Raw genomic sequence first — 24,733 nt, forward strand, 5'->3', positions numbered from 1 at the left:
CACGTTATCAGCAAATACTGGAGGCAAATTTACACTCATCAGCCCGGAAGCTGCGCATAGGACGTACTTGGACGTTCCATCATGACAACAATCAAAAACACAAGGTCAAGTCAACCTGTCATTGGCTACAGCAGAACAAAGTGAAGGTTCTGGAGTGGCCATCTCAGTCTCCTGACCTCAATATCATTGAGCCACTCTGGGGAGATCTCAAGCACTCAGTTCATGCTAGACAGCCCAGGGATTTACAGGAACTGGAGGCTTTTTGCCAAAAGAATGGGCAGCTTTACCATCTGAGAAAAGAAAGAACCTCATCCACAACTACCACAAAAGACTTCAAGCTGTCATTGATGTTAGAGAGGGCATTACACGTTATTAAGAACTGGGGTATGTGAACTTTTGATCAGGGTCATTGGATGTTTTTAGTTATCATTAAGATTTAAAAAGAGAAAACACAGTAGTTTGACAATAAATGGCTTCACACAACCAATAACCATGAGTGGAGAAAAAGTTTTTTTGTTATCATTCATATAATCTGAAACAAGGCCAAAAAAGGAAAAATTCTGCCGGGGTATGTAAACTTTTGAGCACAACTGTATCAAATCATGTCATATCATAATTGTTGCATTTTTTGTGTGCAGAACATCAGCAGCGTTTAAAAGTTGAAGCAAAATGGATATGATTTAATGATTATTCATGCCCATTGTGCATTTTGTGATACGTGGTTTTCCCAGAGACTTTTCAAGGGATCCTGAAAAACATATTATTAAAAAGCAACAAAAATGCAGCAAACAAAACAGATGGCTATTGTGGATTTTGGTGCAGTCAGATACTGAAAAATGCAGGAAAAAATGGCCTAAGGCTACGGTCAGATGGCCGTAGATTCTCTCAAACTCTGATCCAAATGTCAGCATAGTGTGATGCGGTTCTCTCGGATGAGACAATGGTAGCACATTGTGAGGAGAAGATGGAGAACCAAATTTCTCCATCATCTCCATTATGTGAGTCAACGTAAATCTGACTGCACTCGGATGTCGTCTGAGTGCAGTCCTATGTTTTCCGTGCACCCATAGACCTGATCCGATTTTGGAGTGAAACAGATTCAGTCAGTGACAAAAATCAGTCATCAGCACTGCCCCATTGAGTAACATTGGTAAGAGTGCTATCCGATAAAAAATCCAATAGCACTCGTCCGATTTATACGCTGGCCCTAAAAGTAATTACGTAGGGTAACTTAACTAGGCCACGTGCTTATTCGTATGCCAGCCTATAGCATGAATTAGTACATTATTCTACCTCAGTAAAATCAAATCCAAAGCCTGAAGGTTAACTAAACCGTAAGTAATGGGTATTGTAGTGTTGTATCACTTAATATATTTTAGATATTATCTTAGGCAATGGAATATTTTTGCCAAATCTACTTCCTGATTTAAATATTGCTTGAAAGGAAAGCAAACACAATACAAGATACTGAGCAATTGTAGGATTGTGCTAACTGATTGGGTCATGAGGCGTGCAGTATAAAAGACCCTGCAAGTGACAGGAATCAGCCAGGTTGGGGGAATACCGCAATCATGAAGGTTTTGGTCTTTGCACTCGTTTGCTTACATCTCTCAGAGGGACTCGTGAGGTAAGTGACATAAGTGAAATCACTTTAAAGGGGTTTTCCACATTTAGAAAAGTAGATGCCAAACGATTCCTGTAATCAGGCTCGGACTGGCCCACAGGGAAACCGGTGAATCCCCTGGTGGACCCCTGTGCTCCTCTCTCCTCTATATGAGCATTAGTTGGCAACATATACTTGACTCACAATGTACAGATAAGGGCAGTATCTCATCATTCATATAACAAACTACCCAGTGTATTATTATATATAAGCAGAGGTAAATTACTGAATGAGGGTAATGTAATATCTGCACATAATAGAACAGTGGGACCCCAAAGTCAATGTTATTTGTGGGCCCTTGGCAAGCCAGTCTGACACTGCCCGGAATGTAAAAAAGCAAAGACAGATGGTACTCACTTTTCCCCTTGCTCCAGAGCCAGCTCCCTGCCGCTGATCTGGTCTCAGTATTTTGGCTGCAGTGGTGAAGTCACATTGACAGCTCACATCACCCCTGCAGCCAATCACTGATCACAACAGTCTGGATCACTGCTGATCCTAGTGTTTGGCTGGAGCGGACATGTGATGCTGATGAGATATAACCGCTGCAGCCATACCAATAAAGACCAGAGCAGCAAAGGAGAGTTGGCACTGGAGCGCAAGTGGGAAACTACAGCTCTACTTGATAATTTTATGTAGAAGATGCCAATGGAATAAAAGAAATGGACAATCAACTTATGTTATAGATCTGTATAATGTATTCAAATGTATGTATGTATGTATTAATGAAAAATGAATCAACTTTGCATAGAAATTTTTTTTAGAAAATTGATTATCAATACCTACATCTATATCTATGCACATGTATGTGAGTTCTACAGTCGTATGCTCGAGCCCTATAACTTGGACAAGTGCTATCTATATTACATAGTTACATAGTTACATAGTTTATAAGGCCGAAAAAAGACAAGCGTCCATCCAGTTCAGCCTATTTCTTGTGCACTGCAGCTATTCCGCTATTCCTATACCATGCGGTATAGGCCAATTTACATCATTGAGGAAAAATTCACTTCCCGACACCAATCTGGCAGTCAGATTAAATCCCTGTATTAATTAACTAAGCATAAGATGTAATTTTATTGTTCTCAAGAAAGGCGTCAAGGCCTCTCTTGAACTCATTAAGTGGTTTTGACAGATAGCACTCGTCCCCATGTTATTCTATGGGGACGTGCACATGTCCGATTTTTTCCTCAGACTGAGTCAATCCAAGGAAAAAATCTCAGCATTGCATGATTTGTCTCCAAAATTGGATGGCACTCACCTATTCATGTCTATGGGTCCGGGAAAAATATTGGACCGCACTCAGATGACATCAGAGTGCAGTCCGATTTTCACGGACCGACATTATAGAGGTGGAAAAACTTTTTTTTTTCTCTCCACCTCCGAGAAAATTGGATCACACTCTGATCAAACTTGATCCAAGTCTGTGCAGAGTGTGATTAGCATAAGCGGACCGATTTTCTTGAATGTGGAGAAAATGATTGTGTGACCCTAATCTTACATTGACCTGTCATACTTGGCTAAAAATGATCTAAGCAACAACTGGTCCTCAAAAAGATGGACATGTGAACATGCCTATAGACTATAATAACACACAGGTTCTCTCAAGTGCACACTGCTCTCTAGAATCAAATAAGTTAGAGAATCTGTCAGCAGGTTTTTGCTATGAAATCAGAATGCCTCATGATGTAGAGGCAGAGAGCCTGATTCCAGGGATGTATCACTTACTGGATTGCTTGGTGCAGTTTTGGTAGAATCCGTTTTCTCTGCTGTAGATGTTGCAGTGGACAGAATGCTGAGCTGTGTATAACCTCACCCACACCCCTGATTGGTAGCTTCCTGTGTACATGTAAGGGGGATGGACGCCACCACCCCTTTAAGAAGGACTTTTCCCTGTTATTATTCCCACGGTGCAGCAGTAGTTGTCCCCGTGTGAGTGTAATGTCTAATGTAATGTTGATGCTTTTATGTGTTCTCCCTGTATTGTACAGGGCAGTAGTTGCCTAGTGACAGCAGCATGGCAGAGCTGGCCAGGGGGAGGAGCGTAGCAGGGAGGAGCAGAGGCAGTGAGCTTAGAGACAGGAGACAGGAAGTCAAGGGGCAGTGTCCGGGCGGCCATGAATAGGACAAGATGTCAGAGAAGAGCTCCAGAGAAAGGGAGCTTGTGTGTCCCCGCAAAGAAGGAGTCGAGGCAGTGGGGGCCGTAAGCCCATGAGTGAGGACCTTCTCATGGCAGGTCAGGACCGAGGACAGGTCGAGGCAGTGGGGCCGTAAGCCCATGAGTGGACCAGTGATGGTGTAAATGCACTCAGAGAAGAGGCCAGTACACGAGACATCAAGGGTCCATGTGAGTAGCAGAGAGTCCGGCAGCCAGAGACCTGAGCCAGGGTTAGAAGGTGCGCGGATCCGAGGACAGAGACTAGGCACTAAGCAGAGTCCGGCAGCCATAGACCCAGGCCAGGGTTAGAAGGTGCGCGGGAGAGAAAGAGAGTGCTGACAGCCCTCAGCAGGAGCTGAGGACCGAACAGAGGCTGTGGAAAAGGGATGTATATTGTAAGGCAGCGCTTGTCATCATCCTGGGGGATACTCGCTTCGCTGCGTCAATCAATGCACACGTGCAATGTCTCTCCGTTTTTCTCAACTCAGCAGTTTATTGCCTCATCATAAACAGCCGTTCACACATATAATGTCAAACAAGCCCAAGTGGCAGACAGGCCCACTTGGTTCTAGTTACAGCCTTCCGCAAGGTAATAATAAAGCAATGTCCATGTAAATGTCCATAACACAAAGAGTATTACCTTTGTCGGTTTTAGCTGCTTCAGTCCGCCACCACTGTGGCTCTAAGGCTTGACTACACGTGGTCTCCAGCCCTCCTCCCGTCCAAGGCCACTGGCATTTCTCCCACTCTCAGATCCAGGCTCTGCCCTCCAGGACGCTTGTCTGGCACTCCGAGGCTTACTGGCATCCCTTACACTCTCATACAAGGATCCAGGCTTCACATCCCAGGAGTCCACCAGGCCTCACCAGGCCTCACACGAGCGGTGTTCCCCCACACACAGGGAACAGCCTCGTGCCTCTCTCACAGGAACAGGCCTCATGCCTTTCACACCTGACACCGAACACACCTGTCTCCCATCAAGCAGGGTTTATATATCCATCCCGTGCACACACACACACAGACAGGACCTTGCTGATGTCACAGTCATGTGATCAGACAGACATTCTGTGCGCGCAGGACCTGTGCTATGTCACAGTCATGTGACCAGTCACCTGAGGGGGAAGGTACATGGTCAGGTAAAACACATCCTGGACCATTACCGTAATGCCAGCAAGTCGCTGCATTACAATATATATATATCTATATCCGAGTAGCACAGCTTCCCTTGGACAAGCGGCAACCAGGACAGAGGGTGTGCTGAAGGTGAAAGCCTGCCTGCTGTGATAAACTGAGTCTGAAGTTAGAGAAACGGCTTATTGTCCCTGCATAAGACCTGGGCCTGAGAATATCTGCTGCACCTGCCTGTACACTGCAATCTGTCAGTAAAGTTGGTTTTATTTAAAAGCACTGACTCTATCCGTTTATTCATGTGCGAGGTGCCGGGGTGCTCGCTGAAGGTTGCTCAGTAGACTCGCCCACGACTACCACCCCGTGCCACCTCGTTACATACATTGTCAGCAAGCGGTCAATCAGTGGTATGGGCGGGGCTACACAGATGCGCTGGATTGCTGTCATGAGACACCTAATCCTGCAGTGATAATTTCCTGGTAATAAAACACTGATTGTAATGACACTATAACAAGCTGCGAGCAAGTGACACATCCTAGGAATGAGGGTGTTTGCCGGTACATTATTCTCTCATTATATGCTCTCAAATTTAATAGCAAAAATCTGCTGTCAGATTCCCTTTAAAGAATATGGAGATCTTCAGGGGACAATTTTTTTTACTTAAATGCCTGTATTTTGGGGTAAAAATCAGCATTTGGATATCTGTGGGGGCCAGCCATTGGGACCAATTGGCAGAATGGGGCACTTTTATCGTTGTTAGAATGGAGCGGCAGTGTACACTCCCTGACAGAAGTTATGTCGCTTATCCATGTTATGTAAATAAAAACTTATAACCTGACGTTAAATTCATCCATTGGTTTTATAAATTACTCTTTTGAAAGCTGAAACCCTCTCAAATTTGGTTTAGGTTAAGAAAATAAGTTAGCATCAATGCTGAAATATTGATCATTTAATGAACACAAAATGGTCAGATTTTGGCAAGACAAAAGTTTTGTCGCCCACAGAAAGTAATGTGATATTCAAACAAATAATTATCTTAAAATACAAATATATGTTACATAACATTGTTGAATGAAGTTGTGGTGCTATTAGAGTCATATTTAATATTTTGTGTGACTTCCATGAGCTTGAAGAACTGCATCCATGCGGTTCAACAATGATTCACACAATTTATTAATGAAGTCGTCAGGAATAGCAAAGAATGCAGTCTTACATGCCTCCAGAAGTTCATCTAGATCCTTTGGTTTTGTCTTACAAGCTTCCTCTTTCATCCTACCCCAAACATGCTGAATGATGTTCATGTTTGGTGACAGGGCTGGCCAGTCCTTGAGCACCTTGATCTTTTTTGCCTGGAGGAACTTTGTTGTAGAGATGGATGTATGAGATGGAGCACCATCCTGCTGCAGAATTTGACCCCTTTTATGATTTGGAATGTAAGAGGTAGCTAATACTTCTTGATATTTTAGGCTATTGATATTACCTTCCACCTTGCAAATGTTTCGCACACCCCCCATACTGAATGTAACCCCAGACCATGATCTTTCCACCACCAAATTTAACTGTTTTGTGGGTGTATTTTGGATCCATACGGGCTCCAGTAGGTCTCCTGCAGTATTTGCGGCGGCTGTGGTATAATTCTACTGAAGATTCATCAGAGAAATCCACCTTCTGCCACTTTTCCAGCGTCCATCTGTTTAGCAGGCTGTGGGACTTTGCAAATGCCACACGGTTCTTTATTTGCCTTTTGTTTAGTGCTGGCTTCTGAGCACTGATTCAACCATGGAGGCCATTTCGAGACAGAATCCTACAAACTTTTCTAGTTGACACAGGGACTTGAGGTCACCAGGCCTGTTGGAGCTCTGCTTCAGTGGAAGAGGGGCTTGCTTTGGATTTTCTAACCAACAAACGTTCCTCCTGAGAAGTTGTCTTGCGGGGTCTGCTGGACCTGGGCTTGTCAAACACTTCTCCAGTCTCTTCATATCTTTTTTTAATTCTTTGTACTTGACGCTGAGACACATTAAAGATGCCAGCCACCTCTGCAGTGGATCTAGTCTTCAGCCTCTTGATAATCAATGCTTTGGTCGCAGGGTGGATTTTTGGCATGTTGTCAGAGCTCAAGTTGCAGTTCAAGTGAAGGTCTGGGGTGCTGGGTTTCTTTTTATACACACCCACTAATTAACCGATCATTTACTGATCACTGGTGAGGATGTAAACTAGGATTGGGTGCATTATATGACCAGGCGACAAAACTTTTGTCTTTCCAAAATCTGACCATCCTGTGTTCATTAAATGATCAATATTTCAGCATTGATGCCAATTTATTTTCTTTACCTAAACCAAATTTGGGAGGGTTTCAACTTTCAAAAGAGTCATTTATAAAACCAATGGATGAATTTAACGTCAGGTTATAAGCTTTTATTTACATAACATGGATAAGCGACATAACTTCTGTCAGGGAATGTACATACCCGACCATTGCTCCATTCATTCTCTTTGTGGCTTTCATTAAAGCTAAGTTCAGCACTTGACAGTCCCGTAGGGAGTGGATAGAGAGCTGGTCAGACATGTGAACTGCTGCTACATTTTGAATTAGAACAATGAGCATGAAAGTGTCTTCTGATCAGTGTAGATCTCAGTGGTCAGACACACACTGATCTGTAAGCTATCACCTATCTCGTGAATAACTGATCATTTATTTTCACTGGTCAATAAAAAAATGTCCCCTAAGGTGTACACATCTTTCAATGTCTATTTAATTGCCATTTACCGGAGGACAGTGTTGGAGGACACATTTCCAAATAAAGTCATATCTCCTCATAGGAATGTCCTAGAAGACAGTTCTAAATCTCCTGACAGCTGTAATTATCATCATTATCTTTGTTCAGTGGTGTACCGAGAGTCCTATGGTGCCCGGGCTAAAATTTGGACCTGGGCATCCACCATCATGTTGGTAAAATGTAATAATGTCATCTGCCTGGCCCTTATCCTGCAATAATGTTCTCCGTCCTGTCCCCCCGCCTGTAATAATGTCCCTCATCCTGGTATCTTCCTTTAATAATTAATATTCCCCATTCTGGCCTTTTCCTGTATTGATGTCCCCCGTCCTGGGCCCCTTCCTGTAATAATGTCACCTATCTTGGCCCCTTCATATAATACTGTCCCCCATCCTAAGAGGCTTCCGGCAATAATGTCCCCATTCCTGACTCTTTCCTATAATGATTTCCCCCATCCTGACCCTTTCTTGTTATAATGTTTCCCATCCTGACCCCTTCCTGTAGTAATGTCCCTATCCTGGTGCTCTTCTCCAAAACATTTAAAAAAAAATAAACAATTCCTTTTACATCTCCCAGCTCCCAAGTCACACAGTGTCCTCTTTCTCCTCTATACCTGGAGCAGGGGGGGCAGCAACACATGGCAGTGACATCAGGCACCGACCAAGACAGGCACGCGCTGCTGACTTCTGATTAGCCAATGACATGTATAGTGATTGCGGTGCAGGGAGCCGGCAGCTCTATGTGCTGCAATACATTGCTGCTGCATGTTCGTCCAGGACACTCATTCAGCTGAAAACGGTGCTGGCATCGGTGGGCCCCTTGACTCCACAGGTTGCACCCTCGACAACCATGATCGTTATTCCTCTGTCTCTGCTTAAGATGGCTACATGCTTCTTATCAACTCACATCTATCCAGAGATACTGAATATCAGTTTTACATACTGATAATAGCACAGCCCATTATCTGGAGCTTCTAAATAGCTTCAAAATATAGAAACTAGTGATGAGCGAATTTGCCTAAATGTGAATTTGCTCAAATTTGGAGAAGAACTGTAATTGGCATGTAATCTATTCAACGCAAATGTCATATTCCTTATTATCCTCTGGGGTCTCCAGAACTCGGAGGACAATAAATGTAGGGTGAACAAAGTAAAATAATACGCTCTGCTCATGTGTGTCTGTCTCTCCCCCACCACCGCAGCACTTCATCAGTACTCCACACAGCTGACTCGGGCCCCTTCTTTGCTTGTTCACCGTAAGTGACATTTTATTCCTCCATCTTCACTCTGGTGTCTGGTGGTGAGTAGGCCTCTGACATCACGACAGACATCGTGACTTGCGTTGCCTGGGTCCTTGTTCTTGATGTCCAAGGCCTGCAGTGAAGATGGAGGAAGTGTACGTCACACGAGGTGGATAAATAAAGAAGAAGCTGGAGGGGATATGAAGGACCAGATGGTGAGCTGCAGTTGGACAGGTGAACATCAACATATTATTTTTCGATTTTATTTTTTTCACCCCTTAGCTGCCCCTCCACAAATCAGCAAAATGATGGCAGACTGGCTGAGATGTAGCTGAATTCACTCAAAGAAAATCACAAAAAAATATGAATGCAGGAGAAACCAATTTATTTGTGAAATTCAAGTTTAATCCGTCAAACTAATTTATTCATCAAGAATACCAACATTATTACAACAGCGCTGCTACATCACATTTATACTATTTATGTTCATTTTTAGAGTTCCTCTGAGTAAAGGAAAGTCCATCCGGCAGAAAATGAGGGAAGCTGGAGTTCTGGATGAATATCTGAAGACGCACAAGATTGATTTGTCCGATAAATACAGAGGATATGCCGTTGCTACAGAGTCCATGTATTTTGATGTATGTTAGACTTCCTAAGATAGCATTTATTAAATGTTTAGTGATTTTTTTTTAATGGATCATAGTCAATTGTACTCAAATATTAAACAGGTTGTCCATTACTTTATCACTGATGACCTATCCCTGGGATAGGTCATCAATGTCTGATGGATTGGGTCTGACACCCAGCACCCTCGCCAAACAGCTGTTTTCAGTGGTGCGCGACTGGAACTGCTCAATTGCGGAGCTTCTCCATCTTCTAATAGTGGCCGCGGCTGGGTACTGCACATCCGCCTCCTATTCAAATCAATCGGAAGCGAATATGCAGTACCCTGCGGCAGCCACTATCAGAAGATGGAGCAGCTCTGAAATTGAGCACTTTCGACCGCCGTCGACACAGAGAACAGCTGATCGGCGGCAGTGCTGGGTGTCAAAACCCGACCGATCCGACATTGATGACCTATCCTGAGGATAGGTCATCAGTGAAAAAGTAGTTGACAACCTCTTTAAATGTAGAACTTCCCTGGAGAAGCGCTATATTGCTTTGTTTTTTTTAATTGGTGTCTACATTTTTATCATTATTATGCAGCAGATATTATATTTCAATAATGTAACATAACTTTTATGTTTGGCTTTTAGACATATTACTATGGACCAATTAGTATTGGAACACCTCCTCAGAACTTCCTGGTTTTGTTTGACACAGGTTCCTCCAACCTCTGGGTCCCATCTACTTACTGTCAAAGCACAGCCTGCAGTGAGTATGAAAGTGGCCAGTACAGTACATTGATTTCAGTCTCTTTCCTTAAAGGTGTTGTCGAGGCTTGAGGTTAAAGTCTCTAGTGACTCACTGCACACTGTCAGGGTTCTCCGATGCTGGGATTGAGCGGGCGTGCGGTCATGTGCTTACTAGACGTGCATGGCCTCGCTCAATACAAGTGAAGTGAGCGAGGTCAGGCATGTCTAGTCGGAATGTGGCCAGAAGTATGCTAATCTTTCACATGAACGCCAGCTCTAGGCAGGCATAACTTTAGGCTATGGTGTGCACGATCAGGAAAATTTCTGCAGCGTTGCTGCACCTCTTGGAAGCAAAATCGCTTTGGAAAGACCGCAGCGTTTTTGCCTGCGGATTTGCCACGCGTTTTTTCCAATGAATTGTATAGGAAAAAACACACAAAGAATGGACATGCTGCTTCTTTTTCTGCACATGAAATGCAGTTAGGAAAAATCCTGATCATGTGCACAGAACTTGCAAAATGTCATAGGAAGCCATGGGATAAGGTATGCAATGCGTTTTTGGGCTATTTCTGCGTGGAAAAAACGCACCAAAAAACGCACTGTGTGCACATAGCCTTATAGTGCTATTTTTGCTGACTACAGACATTTATGATGTGGGGATTGCATGGGCTATGCTATCCACAGCTATTACATACAATTGAAACCCTATAACAATGGACAGGATGACAACTATGGGATAACATAGGGAGCCTTATCTTGACTGTTACATCACTTGGATGCCTAGATCAATACCAACTGCAAAATTTAAAGAGAACCTATCACTAAATTTGTATTCTTTATTTTAAAAGCTGATCTAATAATAGTAATAATAGTAATGATCTAATATATATAATCGTCTTATCCCGTCTGTCTGTCTGTCCTTCTGTCCAGGAAATCCCGCTTCGCTGATTGGTCCGGCCGCGGCCAATCAGCGACACGGGATTTCAGAACAAGATGGCGGCCGTTAGCGGCTCATCTGCTGCACGGAGGTCAGCGGCGATGCAGCCGGGAGATGACCGGCGCTAGCCGGTCATCTTTCGGCTGCTCGCAGCATAAGTACCCCGACCGGCGGCACCGCTGACCTCCATGCGGCTACCGTCGAGAGATCAGCAGCTAGGGCCAAGAGTGTGCAAAGCAGTCATCAAAGCAAAAGGTGGCTACTTTGAAGAACCTAGAATATAAGACATATTTTCAGTTGTTTCACACTTTTTTGTTAAGTATATAATTCCACATGTGTTAATTCATAGTTTTGATGCATTCAGTGTGAATGTACAATTTTCATAGTCATGAAAATACAGAAAAATCTTTAAATGAGGTGTGTCCAAACTTTTGGTCAGTACTGTATATACATACATACATACATATGAATAAGGAGGAGAAAAAGGAGTTTTTTGAACAATAAAAGTGAATCTTTATTTATAGATAAATTGCTAAAAACACGTATAGAAAAATACACTGGATCTCAGCAATGAGTTCCCAAAAACATGTAACAACAACAAACAACAAAAATTTAAAACAGAAAGTACGCTTTGGGAGGAGGAACGTATGACATAAGGGTAGGTGATCCAAATAATAGGAGAGCTTAGTGAATTATATTGGAGAATCTCAATTAACCACTTCGCGCCAGAGCCTGTTTTTGCCTTCGTGACCGGGCCAATTTTTTCAATTCTGACCACTGCCAGTTTATGAAGTAATTACCCTGGAACGCTTCAACGTATTCCCCTGATTCTGAGACTGTTTTTTCGTGACATATTGTACTTCATGATAGTGGTAAAATTTCTTCGATATCACTTGCGTTTATTTGTGAAAAAATTGGAAATTTGGCGAAAATTTTGAAAATTTTGCAATTTTCAAACTTTGAATTTTCATGCCCTTAAATCAGAGAGATATGTCACACAAAATAGTTAATAAATAACATTTCCCACATGTCTACTTTACATCAGCACAATTTTGGAACCCAAATTTTTTTTTGTTAGGGAGCTATAAGGGTTAAAAGTTGACCAGCGATTTCTCATTTTTCCAACAAAATTTACAAAAACATTTTTTTAGGGACCACATCATATTTGAAGTCACTTTGAGGGGTCTTTATGACAGAAAATACCCAAAAGTGACACCATTCTAAAAACTGCACCCCTCAAGGTGCTCAAAACCACATTCAAGAACTTTATTAACCCTTCCGGTGCTTCACAGGAATTTTTGGAATGTGGAAGAAAAAAATTAACATTTAACTTTTTTCACAAAAATGTTACTTTAGACCCAATTTTTTATTTTCACAGGGGTAACATGAAAAAATGGACCCCAAATTTTTTTGTGCAATTTCTCTTGAGCGTGCTGATATCCCATATGTGAGGGAAAACCACTGTTTGGGTGCACGGCAGGGTTCGGAAGGGAAGGAGCGCCATTAGACTTTTTGAATGTAAAATTTGTCTGAATAATTAGCGGACGCCATGTTGCGTTTGGAGAGCTCCTGATGTGCCTTAACAGTGGAAACCCCCCACAAGTGACACCATTTTGGAAACTAGACCCCTTAGGGAACTTATCTAGATGTGTGGTGAGCACCTTGAACCCCAAGGTGCTTCACAGAAGTTTATAATATTGAGCTGTAAAAATAAAATTTTCACATTTTTCCCACAAAACCGTTTTTCATCCCTTAATTTTGCATTATCATAAGGGTAATAGGATAAATTGCACCATGAAATTTGTTGTGCAATTTCTCCTGAACACGCCAATACCCCATATGTGGAGGCAAATTACTGTTTGGGCGCACGGCAGGGTTTGAAAGGGAAGGAGCGTCATTTGACTTTTTGAATGTAAAATTTGTTTGAATAATTAGCGGACGCCATGTCACATTTGGGGAGCCCCTAATGTGCCTAAACAGTGGAAACCCCCCACAAGTGCCACCATTTTGGAAACTAGACCCCTTAGGGAACTTATCTAGATGTGTGGTGAGCACCTTGCACCCCCAGCTGCTTCACAGAAGTTTATAATATTGAGCCGTAAAAATAAAATTTTCACATTTTTCCCTCAAAAAATGTTTTTCATTCCCTAATTTTGTATTATCATAAGGGTAACAGGATAAATTGCACCATGAAATTTGTTGTGCAATTTCTCCTGAACACGCCGATACCCCATATGTGGAGGCAAATTACTGTTTGGGCACATGGCAGGATTTGAAAGGGAAGGAGCGCCATTTGACTTTTTGAATGTAAAATTTGTTTGAATAATTAGTGTTATGTTCTGCTACCAAAGCTAAGGAAAGAGAGGAGATCTGTCCCTACTATAAGACTCAGCTGAATCCCTACGATGTAACAGGGAACCTGATCCTGCGATCAGACCTGCTAAAGTCCTAATCTAGTCTGTACGGAGACCTATAGATGTGAGGAGGGAATCCCTACAAGTACTAAGGACTGGGAGGAATATGGGACACCTCCTAACAGAAATAGTAGCAGACAGACGAACAAACAAAATAGATAGAACATAGAGGTCCGTAGACCAAGCAAACTAACAGAGTTAGATACAGAGCACAGGCTAGCTAGAAAGTAGATATACAATGAAGTCCAGCAAAGCCAGAAGGGCGGAGCAGGATTAAATAGGCCAACAAGGTCATGTGACCAGCAAAGGAAAAAAAACCTAACAGCAAGGTTCTAACAGTACCCCCCCTTCTAAGAGGATCCTCCGGATCCCCTAGGACCAGGCTTATCAGGAAATCTCCTGTGAAACGCTCTGATAAGTCTGGACGCGGAAACATCATCTGACCTCACCCAAGAGTTATCCTCGGGTCCGAAACCTTTCCAGGCCACAAGATACTGCAAACTACCTCTATACCGTCTAGAGTCAAGGATGCGAGAAATTTCATATTCCCCGTCCTCCACCACCGGAGGAACAGAGGCAGAGGCGTCACCATCCGACACAACAGCTTTTTTTAACAGAGAGACATGAAAGACCGGATTAATTCTCCAGGAGGTAGGAACCTCCAACCTAACAGCAGATTGGTTGACAACCTGAAGCACCTTAAAGGGCCCTACAAACTTGGGACCCAATTTCTTAGAAGGAATCCTCAACCGCAGATTCCTAGAGGACAACCAAACCATGTCACCAACAGCGAACAAAACCTCCTGTCGTTTCCTATCAAAGTAGTCTTTAGATTTTCTGTTGGCCTCCTGAAGATTACCACGCACATCCGTCCAAACTCTTTCCAAATCACCGGAAAAATTCTCCTCCTCAGGCACGGCAGATCCCAACTTGGAGAACGACCCAAACGACGGATGTCTCCCAGAACAACAAAAAAAAGGCGAACAACCAGCAGAAGAAGATGTATGATTGTTCAGAGCAAATTCGGCAAGTGGCAGAAACTCAGACCACCCCTCTTGATTGTCTGCCACAAAACAACGCAAGAACTGCTCAACATCCTGGTTTTTCCTTTCTGTCTGGCCATTAGATTCAGGATGATATCCGGACGAAAACGACAAATGAATTCCCAACCTGTCACAAAAGGCACGCCAAAAACGAGCCACGAACTGAGGACCCCTATCAGAAACAATGTCAGTAGGAACGCCATGAAGTCTGACAATTTCCTTGACAAAGGCCTTAGCGAGAGTTTTAGCGCAGGGCAGTTTGACGAAGGGAACCAAGTGACACATCTTGCTAAAACGGTCCACGACCAAGCAAACTAACAGAGTTAGATACAGAGCACAGGCTAGCTAGAAAGTAGATATACAATGAAGTCCAGCAAAGCCAGAAGGGCGGAGCAGGATTAAATAGGCCAACAAGGTCATGTGACCAGCAAAGGAAAAAAAACCTAACAGCAAGGTTCTAACAATTAGCGGACGCCATGTCACATTTGGGGAGCCCCTAATGTGCCTAAACAGCGGAAACCCCCCACAAGTGCCACCATTTTGGAAACTAGACCCCTTAGGGAACTTATCTAGATGTGTGGTGAGCACCTTGCACCCCCAGCTGCTTCACAGAAGTTTATAATATTGAGCCGTAAAAATAAAATTTTCACATTTTTCCCATAAAAAATGTTTTTCATTCCCTAATTTTGCATTATCATAAGAGTAACAGGATAAATTGCACCATGAAATTTGTTGTACAATTTCTCCTGAGTACGCCGATACCCCATATGTGGGGGAAAACCACTGCTTTGGTGTACGGCAGGGTTCGGAAGAGAAAGAAGCGCTATGTTGGCTGGGATAGGCAGCAGACACCATGTCACATTTGAAGTGTCGCTGACATGCCAAAACAGCAGAAACCCCCACAAGTGACCCCATTTTGTAAACTACACCTCTCAAGGAATTCATCTAGGGAAGTAGTGAGCATTTTTAAATTTTTAAATTTATACCATTGGGCAGTGAAAAAAGCATAATTATATTTTTACCACAAAAAAATGTTTTACCCTCAGATTTTACATTTTCACACAGGGCAATGGGTAAAAATGGTGCCGAAATGTGTCACACAATTTCTTCTAAAAGTGTCAATACCCCATATGTGGCTGTATCGTACCACTTAGCCATACGGTGAGATTTGAGGGGGAAGGAGCGCTATTTGACAATTGGAGAACAAATTATTGTAGAATAGGCATTTGGATTTGGGAGCACAACATTTTCTGAATTTCTTTTGGGGGGCAAGGACCATTTTGCTTTTCCAGAGCCTTTCTGCTACCAGTAACTTGGAAGTCCCTTATATTTTTAACAGATGATGGACCTGAGTGGGGACTAGCTTTTTTTGAGGACTGAGTTGAAGCTTTTATTGGGAACATTTTACGTAACATTTATTCGGCGCTCTAGGCTGAGCACTTACATCGGGGTTTCCATCTAATTTTCCAAGTGATGTAATTCAGATGAAACCCCTGCAGGATCCATTCACTGTAATGAGGCAGCAGAGTTACTCTGGACTCCGTCTGGCCTCTGTTTAGTGGTGTCCTTTTTTTCAGAAGTGCACAAAACTGTGGCCAACCGCACTTTTATGCACGCCTAAAACAAATGACACCGTGGGATCCCAGGCTAGACGGCATCCACAGTGGCCTATATCTGCCTCATTACAGGGAATCTTCCATCATGGGTTCTGGCTGAATCACGTATTTCAGAGATTTACACGGAAACTCTGGTGTAAGTGCTCAGCGCAGAGCACAGGATAAATGTGAGCAGAGCCTTACTGGGATCTTTGGGAGACATAATAAACAAATCAGTAGCAGGTGAATAATATTTGTTTTATTTATTTTTTATGCCGTTCCTAGTGTGATATAACTGATTAGATTACTTTATTCTTCGGGTCGGTGCGATTACAGAGATACCTGATTTATATCGGGTTTTTATGACTGACAGCTGTCACACACTAAAATACGCTTTTTTTGCAAAATCTAGTTTTTGCATCACCATATTTTGAGAGCTATAATTTTTCCATATTTCGGCCGATAGAGTCATGTGACGGCTTGTTTTTTGCGGGACGAGTTGAAATTTTTATTGGAACCATTTTTGGGCACGTGACATTTTTTGATCGCCTTCTATTCCGTTTTTTGGGAGGTAAAGTTAGCAAAAACAAACACTTCAGGAATTGTTTTTTGAGTTTTTTTTTATGCCGTTCTGCGTGTGGTAAAAGTGATCAGGCAGCATTATTCTTCGGGTCAGTACGTTTACAGCGATACTACACTTACTGTATTTTTTTTATGTTTTGGCGCTTTTACACAATAAAACAATTTTATAGAAAAAAAAATATTTTTTTTGCATTGCTTTATTCTGAGCGCTATAACTTTTTTATTTTTTGGCTGATGGAGCTGTATGGCGGCTTTTTTTGCGAAACAAGATGACGTTTTCAGTGGTACCATTTTTATTTCTATTCTGCTTTTTGATCACATTTTTTTCCACTTTTTGTTTGGCGATATGATGAAAAAGCATATTTTTTTGCTCCGTTTTTTATTTATTTTTATTACGGTGTGCACAGAAGGAGTTAATTAGTGTGACAGTTTTATAGCTCGGGTTGTTTCAGACGCGGCGATACCAAATATGTGTACTTTTTTTGGTTTTGTAATAATTTACGGATTTATTGGTTTAATATTTTATTTATTTATTTTTATTTATTTTGTGATTTTTTTTTTTAATAGTTTAAAAACTTTTTTTTTTACTTTTTTTTACATTTTTACTTAGTCCCTGTATGGGACATTAATTTTTATTTTTCTGATCACTGATCTCATGTAATGTAATACACATATATTACATTATATGAGATCTTCACTGACTGTTTCAGTCAGAGTCTCCTGTCTGACTTCAGCTACATACAAGCTGAAGCCAGACAGGAAGGACACCATATATGGCAGAGCTGGAGACGGTCATGTGACCTCCAGCTGCCATAGCAACCCCAGGTCCTCAAACGAAACGGAGGTCTTCGGAGGTAAGTAAGACTACCCCCTCTCTTCCTGCTGTCTCCTATATGCCGCGATCACTATAGATCACAGCATATAGAAGACAGCAAAGGGTTAACATCACTGGGACCTGATCTAATCAGGTCCCGATGATGTACCCTGTCAGAGCTAACGCTCTGCACCGGAATCGCAGTGCTTGCAGGACCCTGGGGGTCCTGAGCACTGCGAGACCACCCACCGTTTTTAAACGTCGGCACTGCACAGAGCCCGGCAAGCGCCGACGTTTATCTACAGTGGGCGGTCGGGAACCGGTTAATGCTCAAAATCCATATAGTGGTCTAAAAGAACCACACACAATTGCCAGGATCTCCTGATCTCCTGATACTTTACATTGAAGCTCATCAGATAGAAACAGTTAATACTTAATGATTGCCCTAAGGCAGTAAACACCTACCCATAAAGTGCAGGACCCCCCCCCCTCAGGGTGAAATGCAGTCCCCCAACGTACGTTTTGTAATCTTTCTCAAGGGGAACAGGAGGGGGGTCCTGCACTTTATGAGTAGGTGCCACTCCTGTGACTGAACCCAGGACGCTACCTGGTTTATGCACAAAAAACGCTCAAAAAACGTTGAAAACTTTGGTGCGTTTTTTCTGCGTTTTTTTCATCACTCATTACTTCCAATGGGTAAAAAAACGCTCAAAAAATGCTGAAAGAAGTGACATGTTCTATCTTTCAAAAAACCATACAAAGCCCAAAATCCTGAAAAAACAAAATGATGTGTGAACTAAGAATTCTACAATCTCATAGACTTTGCTGGTACTGCAAAACTCTGCTGAAAATTTGCATAAAAAACGCCGAAAAAACCATGATGTGTGAATATAGCCTAAAAAATCCCCATAAACAATAGGATGCAGCTACGCCATCGGATAGATGTTAGATGGTGATATTTACCTCTTACACTAGCTGTAAAGACATTTTAAAAATAATTGTTGTTAAATTTAAATATATAGTTAATATAAATGTTTTATTTGCTTTTTTATTTCTTCTTTAGCAAACCATCATGTATTTAACCCAAGTCAGTCCTCCACTTATACTTCCAATGGACAGCGATTCAATATGGGATATGGAGGTGGAAACGTTGCCAGCAGCGTCACTGGATTGTTTGGATATGATACTGTCTATGTAAGGCATTGTGTTGCACCAGTTAACCCTTTCGGTCTAATTCAGCATTTGCTAAAATTGACTTCACGAGGTTAAGCCTTGACAATCGCTAATGTGGAAAAAATCTACAAAGTTTGCTGAAATAAATAACATGCAATAACAGTTATGATTGCATTATGAAGATGTCTGCTCAAAAATAATAGTATTAATCAATACATCTCAAAGACCAAAGGGCCAGAATATTAGGCCATTTGTGTGATCTTGAAAGATTTACGGCATCCCTTGTTTTCATTCTTCTAGATTCAAGGCCTTACCATCACAAATCAGGAATTTGGTCTGACCATTACAGAGCCCTCCGGTAACTTTTATTATTCCCCATTTGATGGTATCTTGGGATTAGCTTATCCTGGTCTTTCAGTTGGTGGTGCTACCACTGTGATGCAAGGAATATTACAGGAGAACCTCTTGAATCAGCCCATTTTTGGCATCTACCTTGGCAGGTAAAATATGTTTAATGTTTTTTTATGGAATATTTAGATACATGAGAATGGGCTGATGACCAAAAATTACAGTTAGGTCCAGAAATGTTTGGATAGTGACACAAGTTTTTAGCTGTTTACAAAAAAATATTCAAGACACAGTTATATAATCAATATGGGCATAAAGTGCAAACTCTGATCTTTAGGCCATGTTCACACCTTCAGTATTTGGTCAGTATTTTACATCAGTATTTGTAAGCCAAAACCAGCAGTGTGTGAAAAATGTAGAAGTGGTGCATGTGTTTCTAGTATACTTTTCCTTTGATTGTTCCATTCCTGACTTTGGCTTGTAAATACAGATGTAAAATACTGACCAAATACTGAACGTGTGAATGTGGCCTTAATTTGAGGGTATTCACATCCTAATTGGAGTAAGGGTTTAGGAATTACAGCTCTCTAATATGTAGCTGCCTCTTTTTCAAGGAACCAAAATGTAATTGGACAATTATCGCAAAAGTTCTTTATTGGGCGGCATGGGCTTTTCCCTAGTTAATTCATCATCAGTTAAGCAGGTAAAAGGTCTGGAGCTGATTACAAATTTGCATTTGGAAGCTGTTGCTGTGAACCCACAACCTGCATTCAAAGGAGCTCTCAATATAAAAGAATTAGACTGAAAGAAAGAAGAAATCCATCAGAGAGATAGCAGAAATTTTTAGAGTGACCAAATCACCAGTTTGGTACATTCTACAAAAAAAGGAGTGCACTGGTGAGCTTGGGAACTCAAAAAGGTCTGGACGTCCACAGAAGACAGCAGTGGTGAATGATCACAGAATCCTTTCCATAGTGAAGAAAAACCCCTTCACAACATCCACCGAAGTGAAGAACACTCTCCAGGAAGTAGGTGTTTCAGTATCTAAGTCTACCATAAAGAGAAGGCTTCAAGAGAGCAAATACAGAGGGTTCACCACAAGGTGTAAACCATTAATCAGCCTTCAAAATAGAAAGGCCAGATTTGACTTTTCCAAAAAAACATTTTAAGAAGCCAGCCCAGGTCTGGAAAAGCATTCTTGAAAGCATGAAGAAGAAAGTATGGAGAAGTCTTGGAACGGCTTATGATCCAAAGCACACCACATTCTGTGTAAAACATGGTGGAGGCAGTGAGATGGCATGGGCATGCATGGCTTCCAATGGCACTGGGTCACTAGTGTTTATTGATGATGTGACTGAAGACAGAAGCAGTCAGATGAACTCTGAAATGGACAGAGCTATACTTTCTGGTCAGATTCAACCAAATGCAGTAAGGTTGATTGGACAGCGCTTCACAATACAGAAAGACATTGACCCAACACTTATTGCAAAAGCAACCCAGGAGTTTATTAAGGCAAAGAAGTAGAATATTCTGCAATGGCAGAGTCAATCACCAAATCCCAACCCCATTGAGCATTTCACATGCTTTAGATAAAACGTAAGGCAGGAAAACCCACAAACAAGCAACAACTGAAGCCAGCTTCAGTAAAGGCCTGGCAAAGCATCACAAAGGAGGAAACCTAGTTTTTGGTGACATCCATTGCTTTCAGACTTCAGGCAGTCATTGTCTGCAAAGTATTCTCTACAAAGTATTAAAAGTGAACATTTTATTTATGGAAAAGTTAATTTGTCCAATTACTTTTGAGCCCCTGAAATGAGGAAGCTTTGTAGAATAACGGTTGCAATTCCTAAACGTGTCACAGAATATTTTTGTTCAACCCCTTAAATTAAACCTGAAAGTCTAAACTTCAATTACATCTCAGTTGTTTCATTTTCAATTCAAAATAGTGTCATGCAAAGTCCAAATCATGAAGAATCGGTCACTGTCCAAATATTTCTGAACCTATCTGTAAGTAAGGAATTATCAGGATTCATGCACTCACATGCAAAAAGATTAAATTATGTTTTTTATGGAATATTTAGATCCATGAGAATATTCTGAATGCCTCATACTAAGTAAAAAATGAACAACACTCATGCATTAATGTGCATAAAGATTAGAGGTAAATGATGTTTTTTTTGATGGTTCAATATTTTCATGTGCATAAAGATTAAAGGTAAATGATGTTTGTATCTTTTGATGCTCTTCAATGGAAAAAAAAAGTTCTCATCACCAGAATGACATATTTTCTTAACTCCAGGTGTTAAATTCATGGTATTCTCCTAGCACTAGCCATCCATCTATAATATTTTTTTATATTTTATTTCTTGTTTTTAGCCAATCAGGTGAAGTTGTGTTTGGAGGAGTGGATCCTAACTATTACACTGGACAAATTAACTGGGCTCCACTTTCAGATCAGCTATACTGGCAGGTTGCTCTTCAGGAGTAAGTATCGTCTACTATTATATTTTTCTTTTATTCTATCCTGTTTCTGCGTCTTACATTCAGATGGAGGCCTAAATAAAAAAAAATATTCTTAATAACTATATTTCTAGATGCATTGGATACCAAAGCTTCACCAATAGATCAGCGTACAGGTCTTATGGATGAAGAACAAATTGACTCCTTAGTTATCTAGATTGTATAAACCTTTTGTGTAATAGTCTTGATGATCATTACAATGTAAGGTTAGTTTCAGGTTATTTTAAAGTCCAATTACTACCTCCATTACAAAATAAGTTCTAACACAGAATTGAATGTGGCCGTCGTTAGTCCACATATCAGTGTCTATGGTAATGCAAGATCATACAGCAGAGTGATAGGGGTCTGGATGGTACATTTAAAATATGGATAGTCAAAGATTGGTACCATACATCTATCTTAATGAGGTCTACAATTCACATAAAAACAGAGTTCAAATACTGCCTTTAAATGGAAAGCTATTAATTCACTGTTACATTTGGCTACTATCGCCAGTTAATGCAAGGAACTGAAACCTAGGAATGTGAGGTATACATAAGAGAAATATCAGTTCATCAAACAGTGGTCTTCAAACATGCCTGAAAATTTGTAAGTGTGAACTCAAGTGTTATTTTTCATCCCAATGTATTGTTGGCTTTCACTTTTCTGAATAATTAAACAATTGGTTTATAATAGGGACAGCATGGTGGCTCAGTGGTTAGCATTGCAGCCTTGCAGTGCTGGGGTCCTGGGTTCAAATCCCACCAAGGACAACATCTGCAAGGAGTTTGTATGTTCTCCCCGTGTTTGTGTGGGTTTCCTCCAGGTTCTCCGGTTTTCTCCCACACTCCAAAGACATACTGATAGGGAATTTAGATTGTGAGCCTGTAAAGCGCTGTGAAATTAATGGCGCTATATAAGTGAGTAAAATAAATAAATAAGCATTTGTTGACTTGTAAGTCATACTAGAGCATATTTTTTCCTAAACATTTAATTAATATATCTTACTGTTAATAAATATGTGTTACAAGACCATAGAAACAATTGTTAAACATATATGTAATGATTGGTGTGTATTTTACTTTTTACTGAAGCTTTTGTATATTTTTACAGATTTTCCATCAATGGACAAGCTACTGGTTGGTGCAGTGGTGGTTGTCAAGCCATCGTAGATACTGGAACCACTCAGCTCAATATTCCCCAAACATACATGCAACAGCTGCTACCATACCTTGGCATCCAGTCAGGGAGCGGAAATGTAAGACTGTTTTTATTTATTTTCTATACAAATGTTTATATATATATGTATATAGAATATATATGTATATTCTTTATACATATATATATATATATATATATGTGTATATCTATAGACTGCTAAGGGACCATATATTGGTCTTCCACTGTGGCCCTTTTCTGTCTGTGTCCACCTCCTGTTTCACATATGAAATTGATGATCATTGTCACCTCTTTGATATAAATAGTTACTCATACACAATAGTTACTCATACACCTGGCTATAATCTTACAAAATCCCTGATTTTGTACAAATGTACTCAGAAGAATTGATGCTGTTTTGAAGGCAAACAGCAGTCACACCAAATATAGATTTGATATAGATTTCCCCTTTGTTCGTTCATTTTGCATTTTGATGATTTGGTAAAAGTAAACTATAAGCATATATTTTTTAAATAATTCTTACTTTCAAGCATTTTTTTCACAATGTCCTAAATCTTTTGCACAGTACTGTATATGTTTCATTTATATTGACAGTTACAAAATGATGGTATTAATTTGTATATAGGAGAGCATTGCAGATATAGGTTGAGCTGCAATATTTAGTTAATAACTGAGAAATATGTTGGCGCTATATCGGATCTATATCCTAATTATACTTTCCATTTTCAGTACTACGTTAACTGCAACGACCTTCAGAACATGCCAACTCTCAGCTTCACCATCAATGGAGTCTCCTTCCCCCTGGAATCATCCGCATACATCATTCAGGTAAGAACTTGAAATATTATATCTGTTTTAAATATTTATGACCAGATATGAAGGAAATCATGAACTTCCAAAAATCGGCAGAGATTTTAAAGTTAAATCGTACATACTGATCATCTAGAGAAAAACAAATAAGGAGTCGCAATATGGATAAACTTGAAAAGATGGATGCAGAGCTTCCAGGAGGTTTACCAAAATCCTAGACTATACTGGTTGAGGGTAACTAATCTATACAATAGTGAGTTTGATTTTTGTAGATATTAATTTTCAGTCTGCTTTAGATAGACATTAGAAGAGAAAAAAAAAAGATAGACATTACTTTTTCAGTGTTTTTGTTTTAATACAAATTCTTCATTTATATGACTTACATTATAATAAAGGTTCAAACCCTCTGAACATGTTGATACATCTTTTTTATATAGAGGATTATATTATAATTGTGTTAAAATTCTAGGAGAATGGATACTGTTACGCCAACTTCCTGGACATCAGCCTTCCAGCTCAGAATGGAGACCCTCTCTGGATTCTGGGAGATGTTTTCCTGAGGCAGTATTATTCAGTCTTCGACTTTGGAAACAACCGCATTGGATTTGCTCAAGTGGCATAGACTGCCTGGGATTACCAGTGTGCTGGAAACATGAGAACGTCATGATCGATGACAATATATATCAGCCAATTATATTGCAATATCATTTGCGGAATAGTCTTATTTCATATCCATGTTTCCTATTTCTAACAATAAACTGGTTGCAAAAAATTACTTAATGTTTGTCATTTTTTTATTTTCTTCGGTGAAGAAAAGCTAATCGTAGGAAAATCACAAACTATTTTATATTTGCCAACATGTTTCTGAATTATATTATTTACATTATAATTGCCAATACTGTTTCCACTTGAATATTTTCTGACACAAAAAAAAAATCATGGTTTATTAGAGATGAGCAAATCTTTTGTAATTCACATTTGCCTGCTTTGTGGAATTCAAAAACTTTGATTAGCAGCTAATCAA

At 40.7% G+C, this 24,733-nt stretch overlaps 1 protein-coding gene across 1 annotated transcript; it reads left to right on the forward strand.

Annotated features, from left to right (window-relative positions):
• The first annotated feature begins 1,468 nt into the window (after positions 1-1,468).
• On the forward strand, positions 1,469-24,484 carry LOC141223072 (gastricsin-like). Its single transcript, XM_073666751.1, has 9 exons — positions 1,469-1,627; positions 9,457-9,598; positions 10,217-10,334; positions 18,764-18,894; positions 19,174-19,373; positions 21,598-21,705; positions 22,834-22,978; positions 23,629-23,727; positions 24,179-24,484. The coding sequence occupies exons 1-9, from the start codon at positions 1,572-1,574 to the stop codon at positions 24,329-24,331; spliced, it is 1,152 nt and encodes a 383-aa protein (XP_073522852.1). The 5' UTR covers positions 1,469-1,571; the 3' UTR covers positions 24,332-24,484.
• Positions 24,485-24,733: the final 249 nt, after the last annotated feature.

The sequence above is a fragment of the Phyllobates terribilis genome, unplaced genomic scaffold (assembly GCF_046119375.1).
Source record: "Phyllobates terribilis strain yellow unplaced genomic scaffold, ASM4611937v1 Scaffold_2__4_contigs__length_985480577, whole genome shotgun sequence".
Taxonomy (NCBI): domain Eukaryota; kingdom Metazoa; phylum Chordata; class Amphibia; order Anura; family Dendrobatidae; genus Phyllobates; species Phyllobates terribilis.